Source organism: Rhinolophus hipposideros (assembly GCF_964194185.1).
Source record: "Rhinolophus hipposideros genome assembly, chromosome: 9".
In the NCBI taxonomy this organism is placed as follows: domain Eukaryota; kingdom Metazoa; phylum Chordata; class Mammalia; order Chiroptera; family Rhinolophidae; genus Rhinolophus; species Rhinolophus hipposideros.
The window spans coordinates 54,264,922-54,282,817 of record NC_138055.1 but is presented as its reverse complement, the minus strand read 5'-3'; the positions used below and the strand labels follow the sequence as shown (position 1 = coordinate 54,282,817).

Below are 17,896 nucleotides of genomic sequence, written 5' to 3'. Positions count from 1 at the left end.
ATTTTATTAATAGCAATCACAATTACACGTTTAAAAATGAAACGGCTCTCTGCCGGCCCTCGGCCCGTGGGAAGGCCTGAGGTCGGAGCGAAATGCTTTCTTTTCGGGCCTCCCCGGCGGGTAGCTGGTGTCTCCCCCAACAAACGGGGTTACCTGGCTGACGCCTCTGTCCTTCGTAGGGACCCCAGGTTCGGAAAGATACACCTCAAAGCTGCTCAAAGCTGTTCCCGGCTGCCTCCAGTCTGTGCTTCCAACCCGCAGCCTCTCTCCGGCTGCAGGACTCCCCATCCACCATACCTGACCCAATCCTGTTTTCAGAACCACTTTATGTGGGAACCAGGGACCCAGATGCGGGTGAATTTACGCAAAACAAGAGTCGGCCTGGGCCTAAGTCTGGGAAAATCACTGACCAGGAGAGAGAAAGAGAGAGAGAGAGAGAGAGAGAGAGAGAGAGAGAGAGAGAGAGAGAGAGATCTGGCCTCAAAAATATTTCAGCCTTTGGGGATCTGGTTTTTAAGACCAGAAGATCCCATCCCCTCCCCTTTCCCCCACTCCTGACTGAGTCAGATGACTTGTATCTCTGGAATTTGGTATTATTTGACCAGAATCTTACTGTTATAAACAGATTTCTGTCTAGGACCCTCCAGGGAGGACTGAAAGACCCATTTGCCCCCTGAGTGCCTTAGCCTTCGACCCTTTATTTTTGGGAATGAGGAGTCCAATGAAGACTCTCCTTACCCTGCTGTGGCTGGGGTGGAGGGACTGTCCACTTAGCGAGCCTGTTCCCTCTTCTCCAGGCCAATAACCCGCACTATGAGGGCAGGGCAGGGTGCCCAATTGCCAAGGTGAAGCTGGGAGCAGGCTTGAAACAGCCAGAAGAGAGGCTAGAGCAGATGTCAGTGGGCTGGGTGACAGTGATGGCTCTATGCTGGCTGAAAGTGAATTTCAGAATGTGGACCCAGGCTGCTTGGTGTACCAGCTCACTCACCTTCCCCTTCTTCTCTCCTTTCCCCCCAGGCTTAAGCTTCCTCATCCCCTACCCATAGCCATTTTCCAGCCAAGTCCTTCCAGACTGCCTTGAGCCCCACATTATTCCCACCTTATTCACTGTTCTAGTGCTGGGTGCCCAAGGTTGGCCATGAGGGGCATATGGAGATCAGAAAGAATCCCACTGTCTCATCCTCAGCCTCAGGCCCTGGGAGAAAAAGGCCTAGATGCAGGAGGGGTATGGGGGGAGATTCTTTGTCTGGGCTCAGCCCAGGGCTGGGGAAGAGAAAGGTGAGTAAGTGGGGAGATGCTTTCTCCCCATTGGAATCCTGGCATCCAAAATCTCACTTTGGAGCCAAGCGTCTCCTAAGAGTATACTGCTCTTCTTCCTCCTCTTCCCCTCCCCCCTGTTTCACCTGCCCTCCCAGCCCAGCCTGCCCTCTCAACTCCACATTGAGTTTCTCCCACCCCAAAGTCAGATCAGTGGAGGAGACCTTTTCCAGAGTGTTGGGAAAGAAGGATAAGGAGGGTAGAGGGGGTAGAGAATAGGGGGAGCACTGGAGTAAAAACAAGTAATTCCAGCTTCAAATATTTTTTCTCTCTCTCTCTTTTTTTTTATTATGACTCACGTATACAATACAAAGTACTTGGACCAGGAACAGGGCTGCCGGGACACAAAAATCTACATTCATAGCTGGACATAAAGACAAATGACCAAAAATTATTATTATAGATATATTTTTAACGTTTTTTTCTTTCGAGCACATTGCATAAACAGAGAATTCAAGACAGAGTTAACTATACATTCAGTGCAATTTAGTTCTACTCTACTGGGGTTAGAAGCACAATAAAAGCGCACAGGACCGGCGAGCTAGGCAGTCTCAGTTGTTGGGTTTTTCTTAGTGAAATAAGCAGCAACAAACGACAACAAAACCGCATTACGAATACTCTCAAAGCAGGATTTCTTTCTATAGGTAGTGATAAAATACGCTGGAAGTTTCTTTATTTTTTTTTTATTTAAAATTTTTCTCTTTTTTTCTCCCGTATTAGGATTTTTAAAAATTTCTTTTTTATTTTTTTCAAGGTTATTGCAGGTTCCCTTTAGGTAGTATGTTAAAGATTTATTATCAGTATTATTATCATTATTATTATTTTCATGATTATGGTGATTTCTGAGCACTAACACTAATGCAGCTCAGAGGAAGCTGGGCCCAACAACAGAAATCAGACAGCGAAGAGGAGGAAGGCATGGGCCCAAGTGACCATGGGATGACTAGGTAGGATTTTAGCGGTGACTGCAGACTCCTCTCTAACCCTCTGGAAAAGGGGGAGGGGGAAAGATGGCAGAGACCCGCATCTCCTTCAGGTTTCCATCAGGTTCCTAGAGAAAGTCAAGGGGTCTTTTCTAATGGGGAGCCCCAGGGAGGGAGAGGGAATATTCCTTGCTATCAAAATTTTTAAATTTCTTTTAACATTTTCCCTCTCCTTTCCTTCCTTCACTTTTTCTTTACTTTCCTTTGAAAAGGTGTAAATCTAATACACTAATTGTAGCATAAAAACAAAGCCACGAGTCTTCTTCCACATCTTAAGGGGGCTCCCCTCTAAAATAAATACCAGAGAAGCAGGGAGGTGGCAGTGTGGCAAGAAGGGGCTGAGAGAGGGGGCAAAGAGGCCAGGTCTCAGACCTTAAAATCCAGGCAGGACTCCAAAGGGTGGGGGTAGGGACAAGTGTGTGTGTCGGGGCAAGGACTGAGACAGAGACTCCGAACTTTCCACTGTGTCTCGGTCACCCCCTTTCAGTCCCCGAACAAATAAAGATCGGGGGAAGTCCAAAGGTAATAAAACCAGAGCTGCAAGTATCTGACAGGTAGTTAGAGTTGTGAGTGTCATTCTATTCTCTATAAAAGCAAATGACAGTCGTAAACTTCTCAATTTATCCGCTACCATAAAATGAAACTTCAAGGGAGTTGCTAAAGGGGTGGGGGGAATCTCTCTTTTTTGCTTAGTCCTTGTTTTCTTCCTTTTCCTCCTCTTCTTTCTCCTCTTCCTCATTTCCTTCTTCCTCCACCTTCTCCTCATCTCGGGCTCCGGGCAGTTTATCCTTGTTGTTCTCCTTTTTCCACTTCATCCTTCGGTTCTGGAACCAGATCTTCACTTGTCTCTCAGTCAGTCCCAGGGCGTGAGAGACTTCAATCCGGCGCTTTCGTGTCAAATAAGGATTAAAGAGAAACTCCTTTTCTAGTTCCAAGGTCTGATACCGGCTGTAAGTTTGCCTTCCGCTGCGCCGCCCAGGAGCTGGACAGAACAGAACCCCAGTCTTGTTATGTTTGGGTGGGGGCTCGGCTTTACCTTGTCACTCTTCCTCCCCTAAAGTCCCCCACCTCTGATCTCCCCAGCTTCCCCTCCCTCCTGCAGAAAAGGCAAGAGTGGAAAGCAGGCTACAGCAGGAAAGTTTGCGGGCTTGTTTTGGTTTGGTTTCACCTTGGGAGGTGGGGTGGAGGTGGGGGCAGGAACTGGGGTCTTTCTGGAAACTGGGGAATGGCAGGGGCCAGGGGAGCACTGCAGAGTCCCGTACTCCCCCCTCCCCCACCCGTCTGCAGTCCCAGGAAACTGGCCCTTGCAGCTTTGTTTACAAGTGCAGAGTGGCATTTGGTGAACAGGGTTGGGGACAGTCTGTTTCCAAAAGAAAGGAAAAAGGTCTGGGGGTAAAGAAGAGGGGCTTTGCTCGCTGCTCCCTCCTCAAATCTCTCTGCCTAATGCTTTGCCAGGAAGAAAAATAATTGATCTCCTGGAATGTATCACTGTTTGGCCTGATTGCTAACTGGAGACCAGCAAATAAATCACGGGCCATCCCCGCTGGAACTTGTCGCTTTCTCGCTTCCCCTTTTACTTCGAAATTGGGCCATGAGGGGCCACCCTTTGAGGGGCTCATGACCTGAGCCACTCTGAGGGTCTCAGGGAGACCCCACAAGCCTTTGAGTGGGGACAGTTTGGTTAGGGTCCCCAGGACCTCACAGCTCTCTAATCTGAATGGCCTCTCTCTTTTCCAGCACTCTTTTTTCTCTCTGGCTTCTTCTCTTCTCTCCAACTGAGGGAAGTACAGCAAAGTTGAGGCAATGGCCCTAAGGTTAGTTCTCTGAAAGGAGGCAATGGGTGTTCCAGAGAGCCAGAGCACCTGTTTTTGGGGTCTCACTGCCCTCTGACCCAGCTAGGAGAGGGAAACAGGGATCTCCCTTTCCTCCCAAGACAGCCTGGCCACTGTCCTGAACTAAGACTCTGTGCCTTATGGAGACACTGGTTTGCTCCAAAGGCTGATAACCCGTCCTCAGGCCCATTCCCAGCCACCTCCCCAACTCTGACTTTAGAGATGGCAAGAGGAAGAGACAGACAAACAGAAGTGGAGGAAATGATTTTTTAACCCTTTGCACCCAGACACCACCTTTCCCCCCACCTTCACCCCAGTCCCCAAAATATTCCAGGCGAGCCCCGTGCCCCATCCCCAGCTAAACCTCCCAACCTTGAGAAACCCACTCAGGCACAGAGGTGGGGCTGGGGAGACCCCAAAGCCAGGAGGGAAAGCCAGGGCAGACAAAAAGGAGGCAAGGGAGGGGGGGAAGACCCCGGAGCGCGGGAGACCAAGGGGGAAAGAGAAAAGACTTCTCACCGTGGGGTCTCATCCATGGAAACATGAGGCTGGGAGACGAGTTTTGATTTAAGTGGCCTTGTCCTTCGCTACTGTTAGTGTTGGCGGAGGATTTACAGTCGGGATATTGCACCACGCTCGCCTCTTGCTGAGCCCCATAAAGGGACTGTCTGGGGAGCGCCTCGTAGCCATAGAATTTGGAGGCGTCTCCGTGGCAGCTCAGCGAGCACGGGTTCTGCTGGTAGCCCGAGTTGGAGATGCCCGAGGTGCCGTGGTGGAAGAAGTCTTGGACGTGGTGCGAGGCGTGCTGGAAGCCCGGCGCCGAGCCGCCGGGCCCGTACACCAGCGCATGGCTCCTGCCCACGCTCTGGGGGAACCGGCAGTCGTAATAGGCCGGTTCCAGGGACTCGCCGCCTTTGTATTTGGAGAACAGGGGGTTGACGAAGTAGGAGCTCATGCTGGGCACATGAAAACCCGCCGCCCCCTCCCCTCTGGCTCGCGACTCCCCCGCCCGGTACCCCCGAAACTCCCCTCCCCCCGGGAGCGAACCCCCGGCCGGCTGGCTCCCCGGGGCTGGGCCGGGCTGGGCGGGTGGGGGGCGCCGGGTGCCGGCCGGCCGGCTCACGCAGCTCCCGGGCTGGGCGGGCGGCGGCGGCGGCAGCGGGCGCGGCGGCGGCGGCGGCTCTCTTCACTGTCGGTAGGTAGAGCTCGCGCTCCCTCACTTAGCTCTTTCCTTTAACAGCCCAGGCGAATTCCTCAGACTCCCGGCGGTGGCGGCGCTTACACGCGATTCGCGTTCATCAATCCACGACATGAAGACAGGCGAGAGAGAGAGCGAGAGAGAGAGAGCGAGAGAGAGAGAGAGAGAGAGAGAGAGAGAGAGAGAGAGAGAGATGGCGGGGGGTTGAGGGGTTCAGGACTGGGGGGACCTAGAGGAGGGGGAGAGGAGGAAGGGGTGGGATAGTGGGATGGGGGTGTGGTATATATGTGTGTGGGGGGGTGGCGAGCCAGCCCCAGCTAATGGCTGGGGCCAGTTTTTCCAAGGTGCGCACATTCAGATCTGAAGGTGTCTCTTCCCCCACTTCTTTTTTCCTTCTTCTCAGATAGAGATACCTGAGCCAGCAGGTCAACTCAGGTTACCTCAACAGGTATAAGAAACCCCCCAAGGGGGTTGAATGCCAGCAAGGGAGAGCAGATCCCCTAACCCAAAATATGGGATCCCAGGGGCGTCCTTAAGTCTAGGGACTTTGAGGAGGAACAAGCACATCATATCCCCAAATACTTCAGGCATCAGAACTCTCCACTGCCTGTTGCCCCTCTCCAGTGTGGGAAGCTGCCCTGTCTTCCCTAGGTCCTTAAGGCTCTCTTGCCTGCCTGCTGTGGGGTAGAGAAGAGGACCAGAGGTGGGGGGCACTGCATATACCCAGTCAGGGCTGCACTGTCCCTTCAGACACCAGCTCCTGCCTGAGGCACAAAGCCTAGGCAATGGCCAGGAGCTTGGCTGGGGGCTCTGAGAGCAAAGCTGCTTGTGGGACAGAGGAGAAGGCAGCTGGTGGGTTCCTGGCTCCTGGCAGAGCTGATTCAGGATGTTTCCTTTTAGGAGACTACCTGTATTTGGGTTGGAGGAGACTAGAGCAGGCCTCTTATGTGTTACCCTAACCCCATAGGAAATGCCAGCTTGGCCTCGAGGGGCCCCCTGGCTTCACCACACCCCTCACTTCTGCCGGCAGGCTGCCCAGGCCAGAATGTGTATGGGAACTGTCAACAGACACTCTTTAAATATTTACCCACACTTTCTCCGGGGGGTTCCCCCATCCCCAAGACTGGGTAAATTCAAGTTAATTCTAATGGATGAAAGAACCTTAGTCCATCAGCACCTTTCTCTGGCCATATGTGTGTACAGTTATGTGGGCTGAACAGACAGAGAGAAAAGGCAGAACGTGAAGAGTTGTGGATATGTGTGCTGTGTGCATACATGAATAAAAAAGAGGAATAAGAATGATTTTTCTGGTGAGGTCGTTACACGTAGGCAACACTGAGGCACACTCGGGATACACACACAGTATATGTGCTACCTTCCACCCTGAAAAACATCAGATGTGTGTTCACTAAACTATCACGCATGCCTGTCACCTCACAGACACTGCACACACGTGCACACCCAGGCACACAAGAAAATAATACTTGACAAACACATATGAAAAATTTGCTGCCCATTTTCCTTCCGTATCCTGGAGTTTCAGGGTTGGATAAGGAAGGAGGTGGTTAGAAACCAGATCTTCTTCTTCCCCATCGGGAGCCTAGCTCTGGGAATGGAGGAAGGAATGGCAGTGCAGGGGAGGATGGTGTTGATAGAATGAGCCCCCTCACACGCCCGGATCCCTCTATTATCTAAATAATTGCTGGGGAAATGGCCACCCTCAGCCAAATTCTCAAAGGAGATTCACTGGCGCCCCATCAAGAGACGCTTCTTCAATCCCCTGAATTTGGAGGAATGCACCTCCATCTGAGTTAGGGACTGCCCACTCTGCAAAACCCAGAACACGGGCCCTGGCGCAGCAGGAAGGGAGAAACAGAGGAGGGCTGTGCCAGGGCTGTAGGTCTCCCTAGGGTCCAGGATAGTGGGGAACACGATAGGGATCTCCTGCATTACCAGAGCATGCTCCAGCCTTGGTTCCAGCACTGCCTCCTCTGAGCCTGCTCTGCAGGTATCGAGTTGAACGAGATAGACTCTGGGTTCCCAGCATCGGGGTCACTGAAGACTGTCATAAATACTTTCCCTTCCCTGCCTGGAAAAAGGAGGCTCGGCAGGCCGGATCCGCTCTGGGGCCTGTGCCTTATCTTTTAGAGGGTAGGGGATATCTCGACAGTTTATGGTCCAACGAAAACCCTGCCACACAGCTATTCTTCCGGGCCTTTGTGTCTTGGAATGCGACTGTCCCGAGTGTGCCGCCACCACCGCCTGCTTGGAAAGCCCACCAGTACTGAAACCCCTGGCTGGACTTGGTTTCACCTTTTGGGGGTCCCTCGCCTTTTCTTTCTTTTAATTGTTTTTTTCTTTTACACGTATCTGGTTGATTTCGCTCCCGAAGCCTGGGAATAAAGGAACCGCCAGCATCCATCCTCGCTGGGGCGTCTCTGTCCCTCACCCCGAGGCCTGCACCTCCCTCCTAGGTACCACGGATTTATGTTCGTTTGTCCGGGTCATTCTGCCTTTTTGTGTTAATTACGAGCTGTCTGCTTCGTGCTTATCTCCTCCGCAAAGCGATTATTTTTGACGCCCGCCATCCTGAGCCTCCTGAGCCTGCTGCCAGAGCGAGGGCCCATCTCCAACCGCCGCTCACGATTTATTTACACCTTGCAGGTGAGATAATTGATTTGCTGAGAGCCAGTGGGGCCGGGCTGGGCAGGGGCGCGGGGTCTTCTCGCCACTACTCCTCGGAGCCCGGCCTTAAATGTCAGTGCGGCCAGGAGGACCGGGGACTACACTACCGCCTCTAACATTGAGCAACAGCGCCACCTCGCGTCCACTTGCTCCAATGCAGTCCGGCCGGGAAAAAAGTCAACAGACAGCAAGCAGGTCCCAGGCTTGGCCCAAAGGTGGGAAATGGGAGGAAGGAGTTTCCAAATGGGTGCGAGATGGGGGGGGAATCCCCGGAAGGGAGTTTCCCCAGGACCTCTGTTCTTTTGTTTTGTAAGTTCTCGAAATGCACTCTGTCAAAAGTTTTACACTATTTTCTCTTTTTGTCACCCTCTCTTCCCGCATTAAGAGAGACTGTACAAAGGAACTGCCGCGATCTGCCCCCCATTCAGGCGCATTCTGGACCGAAAACACCTCCACGCACGCAGATGCACGCTCCGAAGCCCCGGCGACCGCCTGCCCGCGGCGCGCTCCCTAAACTACTCGCTCCTCTTACCCTGCTGCTGATTCCGCACCGCCTATTCCGCCGCCGCCCGCAGGACTTTGGGGTGGGACTCTGACTTCTACCGGCTGTTTGCCCCCCGGTTTGTAGCCCATCCCTCTCTCTCATGCGTGCTCTCTCCACCTCTCCCTCCCAACCAGTGAGGTCCTGTTCTCCGTGGGCCATAGACAAAACATTCCTATAATCCGATTTCAAAGGAAAGAGTGTCCACCTTATTTAAACCATAAAACAATTAAGCCCAGACGTCTAGCCAGCTCCGCGCTGATGTTTTGTTCGGCCCCATTCAGAATCCAGAGCAGGGAGACAAACAGCACCATAAAAGTGGCATTTCGGGGCTGCGGAAATGTACCTATCCGCTGCCTTCCCAAGTGGAACAACCTTTGGGGTTTTGTGATTCTGACAAAGGAGCAGAGGTGGGAGGGGAAGATTAGGGCGGGAGGGCGTTTGCTAGCCTCTCTTTCCTCCCAGCTTTCGTTTCTTTCCCCAGATGTGCGTTGTGTTGTTGTGGTTTTAATTCACAAATTATAATAAATAAAAATCAAATCCAAACCTGACCTGCAGGCTGGAGCCTGAGCTGGCACTGAACAGTGGGCCTACCCTGGATCCCACACTCTCGTCAGGGACCTCGAGCCCTGCGGCCCTCCTTCCTGCCGGTATTAAGGCCAGCTCCGGGCAGGCTGCAGGAAGCAGGCCGCTCTGACAGACGAGGGAGGCCACTGGGCCTTGGAACAGGGGCGGGGTGGAAGTCCGGAAGGGCCGCTGAGCCCGGCTGGGAGAGAAGCCTGAGTCCCTGCCGTCAGGACGGAGGCACATGGGTGCCTTGTCCTGCACTGGCTTCGGAACTGAGGCCACGGTCGCAGAACAGCAAAATGGCCAAGGGGAGGAGTGAGGAAGGGAGAAAAGAGAGAAAACCACAAGCAAAGCACCTTTCAAAAAGACCAAGAGACACTCGCTTCTGGAACTGGGGAGGAGGTCTCTTAAGCGGGAAAGAGGAGAGGGTGCTTCAGCGACTGGGAAAACCACACCGTTGTTTGCGAGTTTTGTTTGTCCTTCTGAAAATATTAAACAAACAAAATGTTCACCCCTTCCTACCTTCTTCCAGACCCCCAAATTGGAGTGATTAATGGAAGGAGAGGGTAGGAGATTCAAATGATGGGGAGGGGCTGGTCCCTACAAGTGCCTCGTCAGTCCTGTAAGGCAATGCGATGAGGGGAGCTGCACATGGCCTGAAGTCCCCAATTATTTTCTTTTATGGTGGTATTCCCCAAGTATTCAGAGCAACACCCGGCACCCTCTCCAGCCTGAGATATTAAAGGACTATATTTCAGGCAGTCTGAGTTTAATAGTTTCCAGATTGGGGGATTTCCGAGAAAGGGGGCGCCCGGGTAGAGGCATACCCGGCAGCTTGTGTCTGCTTCTGATTAGCAGATGAAAACTGCCAGTTCTGGGGAAGGCGCTCTGGGGTACAGTGCAGCTGACCAGCTCCATAGGGCTATTATACACACCTCCTTACACCCTTGTGCCTGAGGTCCCGGAACCACCAGAGAACACCCCACTCTTGGCTAATCTCTGACCAGCTTCCTTGGGCCCTGGCCATGCCATCCCCCAGAAATGCTGCAACCAAACAGCGTAACCCCGTCACCCCCAGAGCAACATTCAAACTAAACATCAAAGAGAGAGAGATTGAGAAGGAAAAAGAGAACTAAGAGATAGAGAGAGAGATAGAGAAGCTGAGAATGCATTGGGAAGTAGACCTAAATCTAATTCTGATTGTATTGGCTTTGCCATCTTTCACCTCCCTTCCTTCCTTCTTTTCCTTCTTCCCTCCCTACTTCCTCCTTCCCTCTCTCTCCCCCCTCCCCACATCTTCCTTTTACTCTCCACACGGTCCCCAGTGCCTGTTCTGCTCCCCAAGGCCTGTTGGCTTTCCTCCTGCTCACCACACACCCTCCCTACCTGCCCCCCTCAGCCATCCCTCGAAGCACCAATGCAGCCAGGCAAGAATCCAGCCTGGGCCCTCACCCAGCACCCAACTTTCATCTTCACCTATCTCTTCCCTCCGATCTCATGTACTCATAAATTATTGCAATTAATTACAGCCAGGGAAAACCATTCATGCTGTGCCCCCACCCCTTGGACTCCATCGAGCTACCAGGAAACTCACAGGCAGTCAGCTGAGCAGGCACAAGCTATACCCTGGCCAAAGCAGCCTCCACCCCACCCCTGGAGACCTCATCCCCATCCCACCCTGCCTGGAGAGAAGTGGCAGGGCACTTGCCCTTCCGAGGTTGAGGGAACCCCTTCCTGGCTGCAGCCTCCCCCAAAGGATTTGAGCACTTGCCTCCTCCACGACAGCAGCCTGGGAGCCACAGGGAGGAGAAATAACGAGAACTGGATGCAGTTGGGTTTCTGGTTTTTTAAGTGACTTCGATATATTAACACAGAGCTGTTCTACCATAACAAACAGAAGCACATTACAGGACGGACGCTGGGGATGAGAGGAAACACTGCTATGTACACACCCGAGGCGCCGGCCTGCGCCAACGGACCCAGCCTGCGCCGTCCGGCTCTTGCCCCTCAGCTCCTGGGCTGGGAATCGTTATTGTGTATGTGTGTGTGTCTTTTTTGTACAAAATCTGCACGCAGAGCACCCAGGCCTGGGGAGGGATGGCCCGGACCAAATAAAACACAGGAAAAAAATCAGAAATATAGCGATTCAAGTACTGGCTTCTCTGAAGAAAGGAGGGGGAAAAATCACATTTGTGTGTGTCATTTATTTCAGTTGCGCTGGGAGAAGAGAACACGGCTTCTCTCCCCGCCTCCTGCTCCTCGATGGGTAGAACTAACTCTAAAACACCAATTTCTCAACACTGAACCCTCCCAAATCGCAAGTTTTCCTTTTCCCCTTCCTTTTTTTCCTTTTTAAGCTGATTGGCTTTTCTCTATCTTGCTTTTTCCTTTTCTTTTTCGTGCTCTCTCCCGCCTGGGTTAGGGTTTTTGTGGGGTTTTTTGTTTATCCCTTGGCTGTGCCGAGGCAGCAGGCCGGGGCAGGGTTTAGGATTGCTCCTTGTCGGTTTTCTCTTTATTCATCTTTTTCATCTTCATCCTCCGGTTCTGAAACCAGATTTTGACCTGCCGCTCGGTGAGGTTGAGAACCCGGGCCACCTCATACCGACGGTCCCTGGTTAAATACATATTGAAGAGAAACTCCTTCTCCAGTTCCAGCGTCTGGTACTTAGTGTAGGGGCAGCGCTTCTTCCTTGTGGAGCGGGCGTGGATCCAGTTGGCCACGGGGTTGCCTGGAGGGCCAGACACAAGCAGAGGTCAGTGGAGCCCCTTTCCAGCCCAGGATCCCAACCACCCCATCACCCAGGCTTAGCCAGGATCCCCAAACCCAATAATTGAACCTGAATTTGGACACGTTTTGCTTTAGGAATTTTCCTAAACACATACTCCTTTTGCGTTCTGCCCCCTCCCCATCCTCCCCCCTTCAGTTTCCAGCATCTAAAACTATAGGAAATCGAAGCTATCAAAGACCCTACAGTCTGGTCCTCAGCTTCAAGAGTAGTAATTCGAGAATATCCTCATAAAAAGTCCAAATTCCCGACCGTTTCATAGGCCCATAAACGCTTCTCTCTCTTGTTTTTTATTTTTATAGCGAGGTCTCTCTCCTCCCCACTTCCCTCCTCCTTTGCCCCCTCCCATCCTTCCAGCCCACAACCAAGTCCTGAAATTTCAGCAGTTCTGCTTCCTGACCCTGAGAGTACCTAAGCCCGTCACTACCCTCTCCAGTGCCTGTCTCCGCTGTATGAGTTCAACCCTGCTGAGGCGAATTCTCAGGGTGATTCTGGGCTGGGGAAAAGCCTTTTTCCTCTCCCTAGAGAGCTGCTGGCCTTGGGAACAGGCCCCCCTATATCTTAGCTTCCCTGTTTGGCTTCCAGTGCCCCCCTCCTGCCAGCCCCAGGACAGGCTCTGCAGGAGCCAAGCCTCCAATTTCAGGTTTATGGGAGTAGCTGAGGGCAAGGAGGGAAGGCTCAGAGAGGTATAATTAGGCCCTGGCCCCTTATGGGGCTGGAGGAAAGGATTTCCTGGAGCCCCCTCCTGGGACTCCCCCAGACACTTCCTCACACCCAGGGGGCTGCGCCCCCTCCCCTGCTGTTTCCCTTCTTTCTCCTTTCTCTGGCCCTGCAGCTCCCACCTGCCCCCCCCCCACCTACCCCTGCTCTTCTCTGCAACACTTAGAAGGCTCTCATCTCCCTGATTGGAGTGTGTGTGTGTGTGTGTGTGTGTGTGTGTGTGTGTGTGTAGTTCTCTAATCTGGGGACATGCCTCTCCCCATTCCTCAGCCCTGAACCTCCATTCTCAACCCTCTATCCTGCAGACCCTCAGAAAAGGGCTTTCAAGTTTAAAGAGACTGGGACCCCACTTCTCTCCCCCAAGTCTGAAGGTCCTGATCTCTCCAAGTTCCTAGGCTGTGAAATCCCCCAGACCCGTCACTCAGTGCTCCTGGGAGAGAGCCTTATGAATCTCTAGTGGGGTGAGGAGCCCCATGCTAGCTGGGAGGTAGTGGGGATTTTTCTCCCTGGGGTATCTCCTCTCTGCCCCCAGTGTCCTCCTCATCTCTACCCCATCCCACCTCAAACCATAAAATGAACCTCGCCCCCACCCCAATCCCTGGCCCTGTCTGCATTTCTGCATTTCTTCGAAAGTAGCGACTGAGCCAAAAAGCCTGGGCTGGGGATGTGGGGGTGGGGGTCTCTTATCAAAGCCAGCTCCTGGGAGAGGAGCCCCCTCAGCCCTCTCCCAACCTGGCTCCTTGGGCCCCCTTCTCAGACCTTCCTGCCCCTAAAAGCTCCCCAAGGTAATTCGCTTTTATTGAGTCCTCGCCCCCTCGCCCTCGCCCCTCTCCCGCGCTCCCTGCGCCGCTCCGAGGGGCTGTAATCTGGCTCCCCCCGCCTGGCCTCCCCTCCCCTCCCGCGCTGGTTGTAAAGGAAAATTGCTCCCAACTTACTGGGGTCCAGGTCGGCCTTCTCCTCTTTGTGCTTGCTGCCGGCGAGGGCGTCCGCCTCGGGCGAGGGCAGGGTCTGCGGGGCGCGGTCGCGCAGCTCCCCGGGCGAGCCGTACATGTAGTCCGGGTAGCTGCGGCCGTCTCCCGGGCCGCAGTCGGCGCGGCGCCCGGGGTAGGCGTCCGGCTTGAGGGCGTAGTGACGACCCCCGGCCGGGAAGCTGGGGAAGGAGACGGCGCCGGACAGCGGCTCGAGCCAAGTCCGCATGTAGCGCGTGTCGGCGCCGAGGTGGGGCTGGGGGCCGTACGGGTGGTACACCACGGACGACTGCGAGGGCACGGGTGCCCACGACGTGCTGAACACGGCCGGCTTGGGCGCGAAGCTACAGGACGGAAAATCGCTACAGTCCGGCACCAAGCCGCTGGGTCTGGCGGCGGCGGGGTGAGCCCCGGTGGCCGGAAACCTGGACGCTAGGAGGTCTTCATTGTCGTGAGAGATGAGCGAGTCCACGTAATAGTTACTGATGGGCCCCGTCGCCGACATCGTAACGGGGTTTTACATACATAAGATTATTGTATGAACTGTATATGTACTTTTTATCTGCTCACAGAACAATCAAGGCAGGTAATTATTTTTCCAGCCTTTTCCCCGCAGCTCATTGGCTCCCCGGCCCCCACGTGATCGTATTTACCCAAAAATACGGCGCGGATCAATGCGCAGGGGCTTTTTTTTTTTTCTTCCTTTCCACCCCCCCTTCTCCCACCCCCTTCTCTGCTGATCCCCGCGACCTGCGTTTTCCTGGGGGTCCAGAACTCTGGACCCAAGGCATCGGCCACCCCCTCAAGACAACTCGTATCTCATCAGAGAACCCCCTTGCCCATGTCCACCATAAGCTGATGGACTCCCGCCCCCAACCCCAGGAGGATTTCTTAATGGGGTGAAAATGCCAGTCCCCGAAGCCAGGGTTCCCGGACCCCCAGGGCTGAGCTGGGCGCGGGAGCCCCGCAGGGGTGCAGAGGCCGCCGAGGTAGGTGGAGGAACTATTTCTTGACGTAATCCGTCTCTGTCGGCCCCAACGCTCCCGCAGTCTCTGCGCGAGCCGAGATCAGCGATTGTCAGTTCGGAACGTGGCTTTTAAAAATGCGTTTTTAAATAGTGTGTATGTATGTATTTCTTTCCGGAGCAGCAGCAGCGGTGAGGGAGGGAGGGTGGGAGGGGACTGGGGAAGCTGTGAGGTGGAGGGAGGGAATGAGGAAAAGGGGAGAGTCCTTCTGCCACTGGCCAATTCAGCCCCCCAAATCTGGGGTAGGAGAAGCTTAGGGAAGGTGGTCCTCGGGTGGGAGGGGTAGGACCTCTGGACCTCATACACCTTTATCATCAGAAGTCTTCTCTTTGCTTTGGCACAGATAGTCAAGCGTCTTTATTTTAAATTTATTGTCTATCTATCTTTCTTTGCCAGCTTGAAGAAGTGGAAGAGATATCTACACAACTTAAGTGGGGCACCCCATCCCATCTTCCTGCTCACCCTCCTTTGGCCCCAACTCCATTTCTGCGACACTGCCCCCCCAAAAAAGAAGTCACCCCTGGGTTCAGTCTGCAGAGAGCCAGGGTGAAAGCGGGCAAGGCAAGAGAGCGACCTCGGTCGTGGGCAAGTAGCTTGTTTTTACGTCCTTCAATAAAATTTTTATGAGGATCATTTGATTGTTCATAAATGTGTCTTTCATTAAATAAAATTGTAGGCTGTTTTTGGAACGGGAAAAAAAGCAACTGAGGGATGGGAGAAAGCAGTTTCTTTGGGGTCGGATACAAGAATTCTGGAGGAGCAGTGTGATTGTAAGGAAGATCAGACAATTTGGATTCCTCCCCCAATAAGTTGGTTGCTACCCTCCTTCTTGAATTTGGGGTTCTGTGTCCAGCCCTCTGCTTTCCCTCAGACTGTCCCATTGGTGGTTTAGTAAAGGTGAGCTTTAGGCAAGCAGGAAATTCTCAGTGTGGGTGCAAGAGAGGGGGCAGGGAGGTTGGCTGGAAGGGTGAGGGGGAGGGCAGGTGATGTCCCTAGAGGGAGATGCATCCTAGGCATAGCAGAGTGAGTTCGAAGGAGGGGTGCAATTTCAGGGTCAGAAAGGAAGAATCCCAGTTTGCACTAGAGGAAACAAGCAGGAGCTGAGGCTGAGACAGGCTCTGAGGCAGCAGGGAAGGATGAGGCTTCCCAGACCCGAGATGCCTGCCCTTCTTTCCCACTTTTATCCCCAGAAGGGGACCAAATGCCAAGGGTGGGAACCCAGACTGGTTTTCTCCTGCACCTATGTGGACCTGTCTCTTCAGGCGTGGAGAAGGGCTAGAGAGAGGTGTCCCAGAGAGTGTAGTATGTGTGTGTGAGGGTGGAAAGTTGAGGGGGGAAGGGTAGATCTGAAGCCCGCAGCACTGACCCCAGCTTTCCAGGCCCCCTCCCCAATCCCTGCTCCTCCCCCTCTCTAGTTCTTTCCTTTTCGGTCAAGCGGGGCTGGGATTTCGACATACTGAGGGATGTGAGAAGTGCCTGGCTGGGGAAAGGAGACGCGGGGCCTCAGCCTCCTCACCCTCGGCTCCGATTATCTTCCCTTCTCTTAGGGAAAGGGAAGATTCCCTTTCCCTTGCTGTAAAATCCAAATTACAGCAAGAAACAGAATATCTCTTTGGCCTTGATGGAGTCGGGTTAGCTGTCAATCAAAAATTCTCCCTCACTAGTTCAAGGAAAAGACAGGAGGTTCCCGTTCCCCTGCCGAGGCTTTCTCCAAATCCCCAGCACCTTCAGCACCTCCGGCTGGGGACCCTGCCCAGCTCTTTGGCAGGCCTGGGGCAGACTGCAACCAACAGGACATCAGGGTACAGAGCCTGAGGGAGACTGAGCCCGAGGCAGCCTGAGATAGAAAAACTGAAACACAGCGCCAGGCCCATAGAGGGAAGGAAGGAAGGAAGGAAGGAAGGGAGGGAGGGAGGGAGGGAGGAAGGAAGGAAGGAAGGAAGGAAGGAAGGAAAGAAGGAAGGAAGGAAATGGAGGATTAGGATAAAAAGGAGAGAGGGGAGAATTAAAGAAAAGAAGGGAGGCAAGATGAAAAGAGGAGAGCAGGGAAAGGAAAGCATGCAGAGAGGAGATGGAGGAAGGGCGGTGATAGGCAGGCAGGACGGGGTAGGGTGAGAGCTGGCGGAGCAGTCGTGGCATTGTGCAGTCCGCTGCTTGCTGGGCCTTTGCCGGGGACCGGCTCAGGCGCAGCGGCCACTTCTGTCCGGACACAAAGGAGGAAGAGGCCTCCTCGCTTGCCCCTCCCGGGCAACCTGCTCCTGTGGGTACACTAGGCCTCAGGGGTGTAGAACCCCATCTCAGCCCAGGCAGCCATCCAGCAGCTGGGACTGAGCCATGCTCTAGTCAAAGAGCAAAGAAGACACGACTGAAGGAGAAGGTTTTATGTCCTGCTCCACTTTTAAGTCTTCCCCAGGCAACAGGGCCCATCTGCCCCAGTCATAGTTTTACTAGAAGAAAGATACCCCTTAAAGACCCTCTTCTATGGGCCTCTACTATTTGGGAGAGCCCCTCAGACACAGTGACTGTAAAGAGATGCCCCTTTCTCTCCTTTGGTCACTGCCTTCTTTTCAACTCTTGAGCAGCCTGCCCACTCGGTCTGCCCACCCAGCAGAGGCAACAGCAGCAGGGCAGCCAGTATCACTCAGCCCACACTCCCTGCTGCCATCAAATTCTCCGTGAAACTGAGGGGAGATTGTCACCTTCATTTCAGAGGGTGAACTCAGACCCTCCCCACCCCAGCACAGGCACAGCTGTGGATCAGGAAGTAGGCCTCGCCCACAATCCCCTCCCCATCCATGCCCCATTTTGCCAAGGCCTTGCTGAGAGAGGCGGCCTTGGGGAGGGGGGCTAGAAGAGGCTGGGAGCCCTTGAGTTCAGCAGGCCAAGGTCCCTGGGGTTCCACAACTACATGTGGTTTGTACCCCCATTCTCTGCATTTGGAGGTGGGGTAACAGGTCAGGGCTCTGAAGCAGACCTTCAGGCTCCCCCCAGATCCGGCCCTGTATGTATGGGGGCGCACGGATGTGGAGGCACCGAGGTACACCTTGTCTTCCCAGGTTCAGTTACTCCTGCTGACTCTCCCGCCACATTTCGAGACTCCCTCTCAGCCCCACCACTTCCTTCAATTTTCCTCAGCGAGGATTGGGAAAACCGGAGAGACTAGAGGCCACTGGGAGCCCCTGTTAGGAAGGGGGGAGCCCCAGTTTTAGCTAGCAGCTCTGCATTTACTCTGGTTCTTAGAGCTCCCCTCCACCCCCAAAAGATTTCACTGGGC

General features: G+C 53.8%; 2 protein-coding genes across 2 annotated transcripts; both read right to left on the bottom strand.

Annotated features, from left to right (window-relative positions):
• Positions 1-1,607: 1,607 nt before the first annotated feature.
• Positions 1,608-5,183, bottom strand: HOXC8 (homeobox C8). The gene is made up of 2 exons (XM_081059257.1): positions 4,652-5,183; positions 1,608-3,282 (listed from the first exon to the last, which is right to left on the bottom strand). The coding sequence occupies exons 1-2, from the start codon at positions 5,085-5,087 to the stop codon at positions 2,990-2,992; spliced, it is 729 nt and encodes a 242-aa protein (XP_080915383.1). The 5' UTR covers positions 5,088-5,183; the 3' UTR covers positions 1,608-2,989.
• A 2,515-nt stretch (positions 5,184-7,698) lies between these two features.
• HOXC9 (homeobox C9) lies at positions 7,699-15,233 on the bottom strand. The gene is made up of 2 exons (XM_081059578.1): positions 13,565-15,233; positions 7,699-11,852 (listed from the first exon to the last, which is right to left on the bottom strand). Exons 1-2 carry the CDS (start codon positions 14,100-14,102, stop codon positions 11,608-11,610), a joined length of 783 nt encoding a protein of 260 aa, XP_080915704.1. The 5' UTR covers positions 14,103-15,233; the 3' UTR covers positions 7,699-11,607.
• Positions 15,234-17,896: the final 2,663 nt, after the last annotated feature.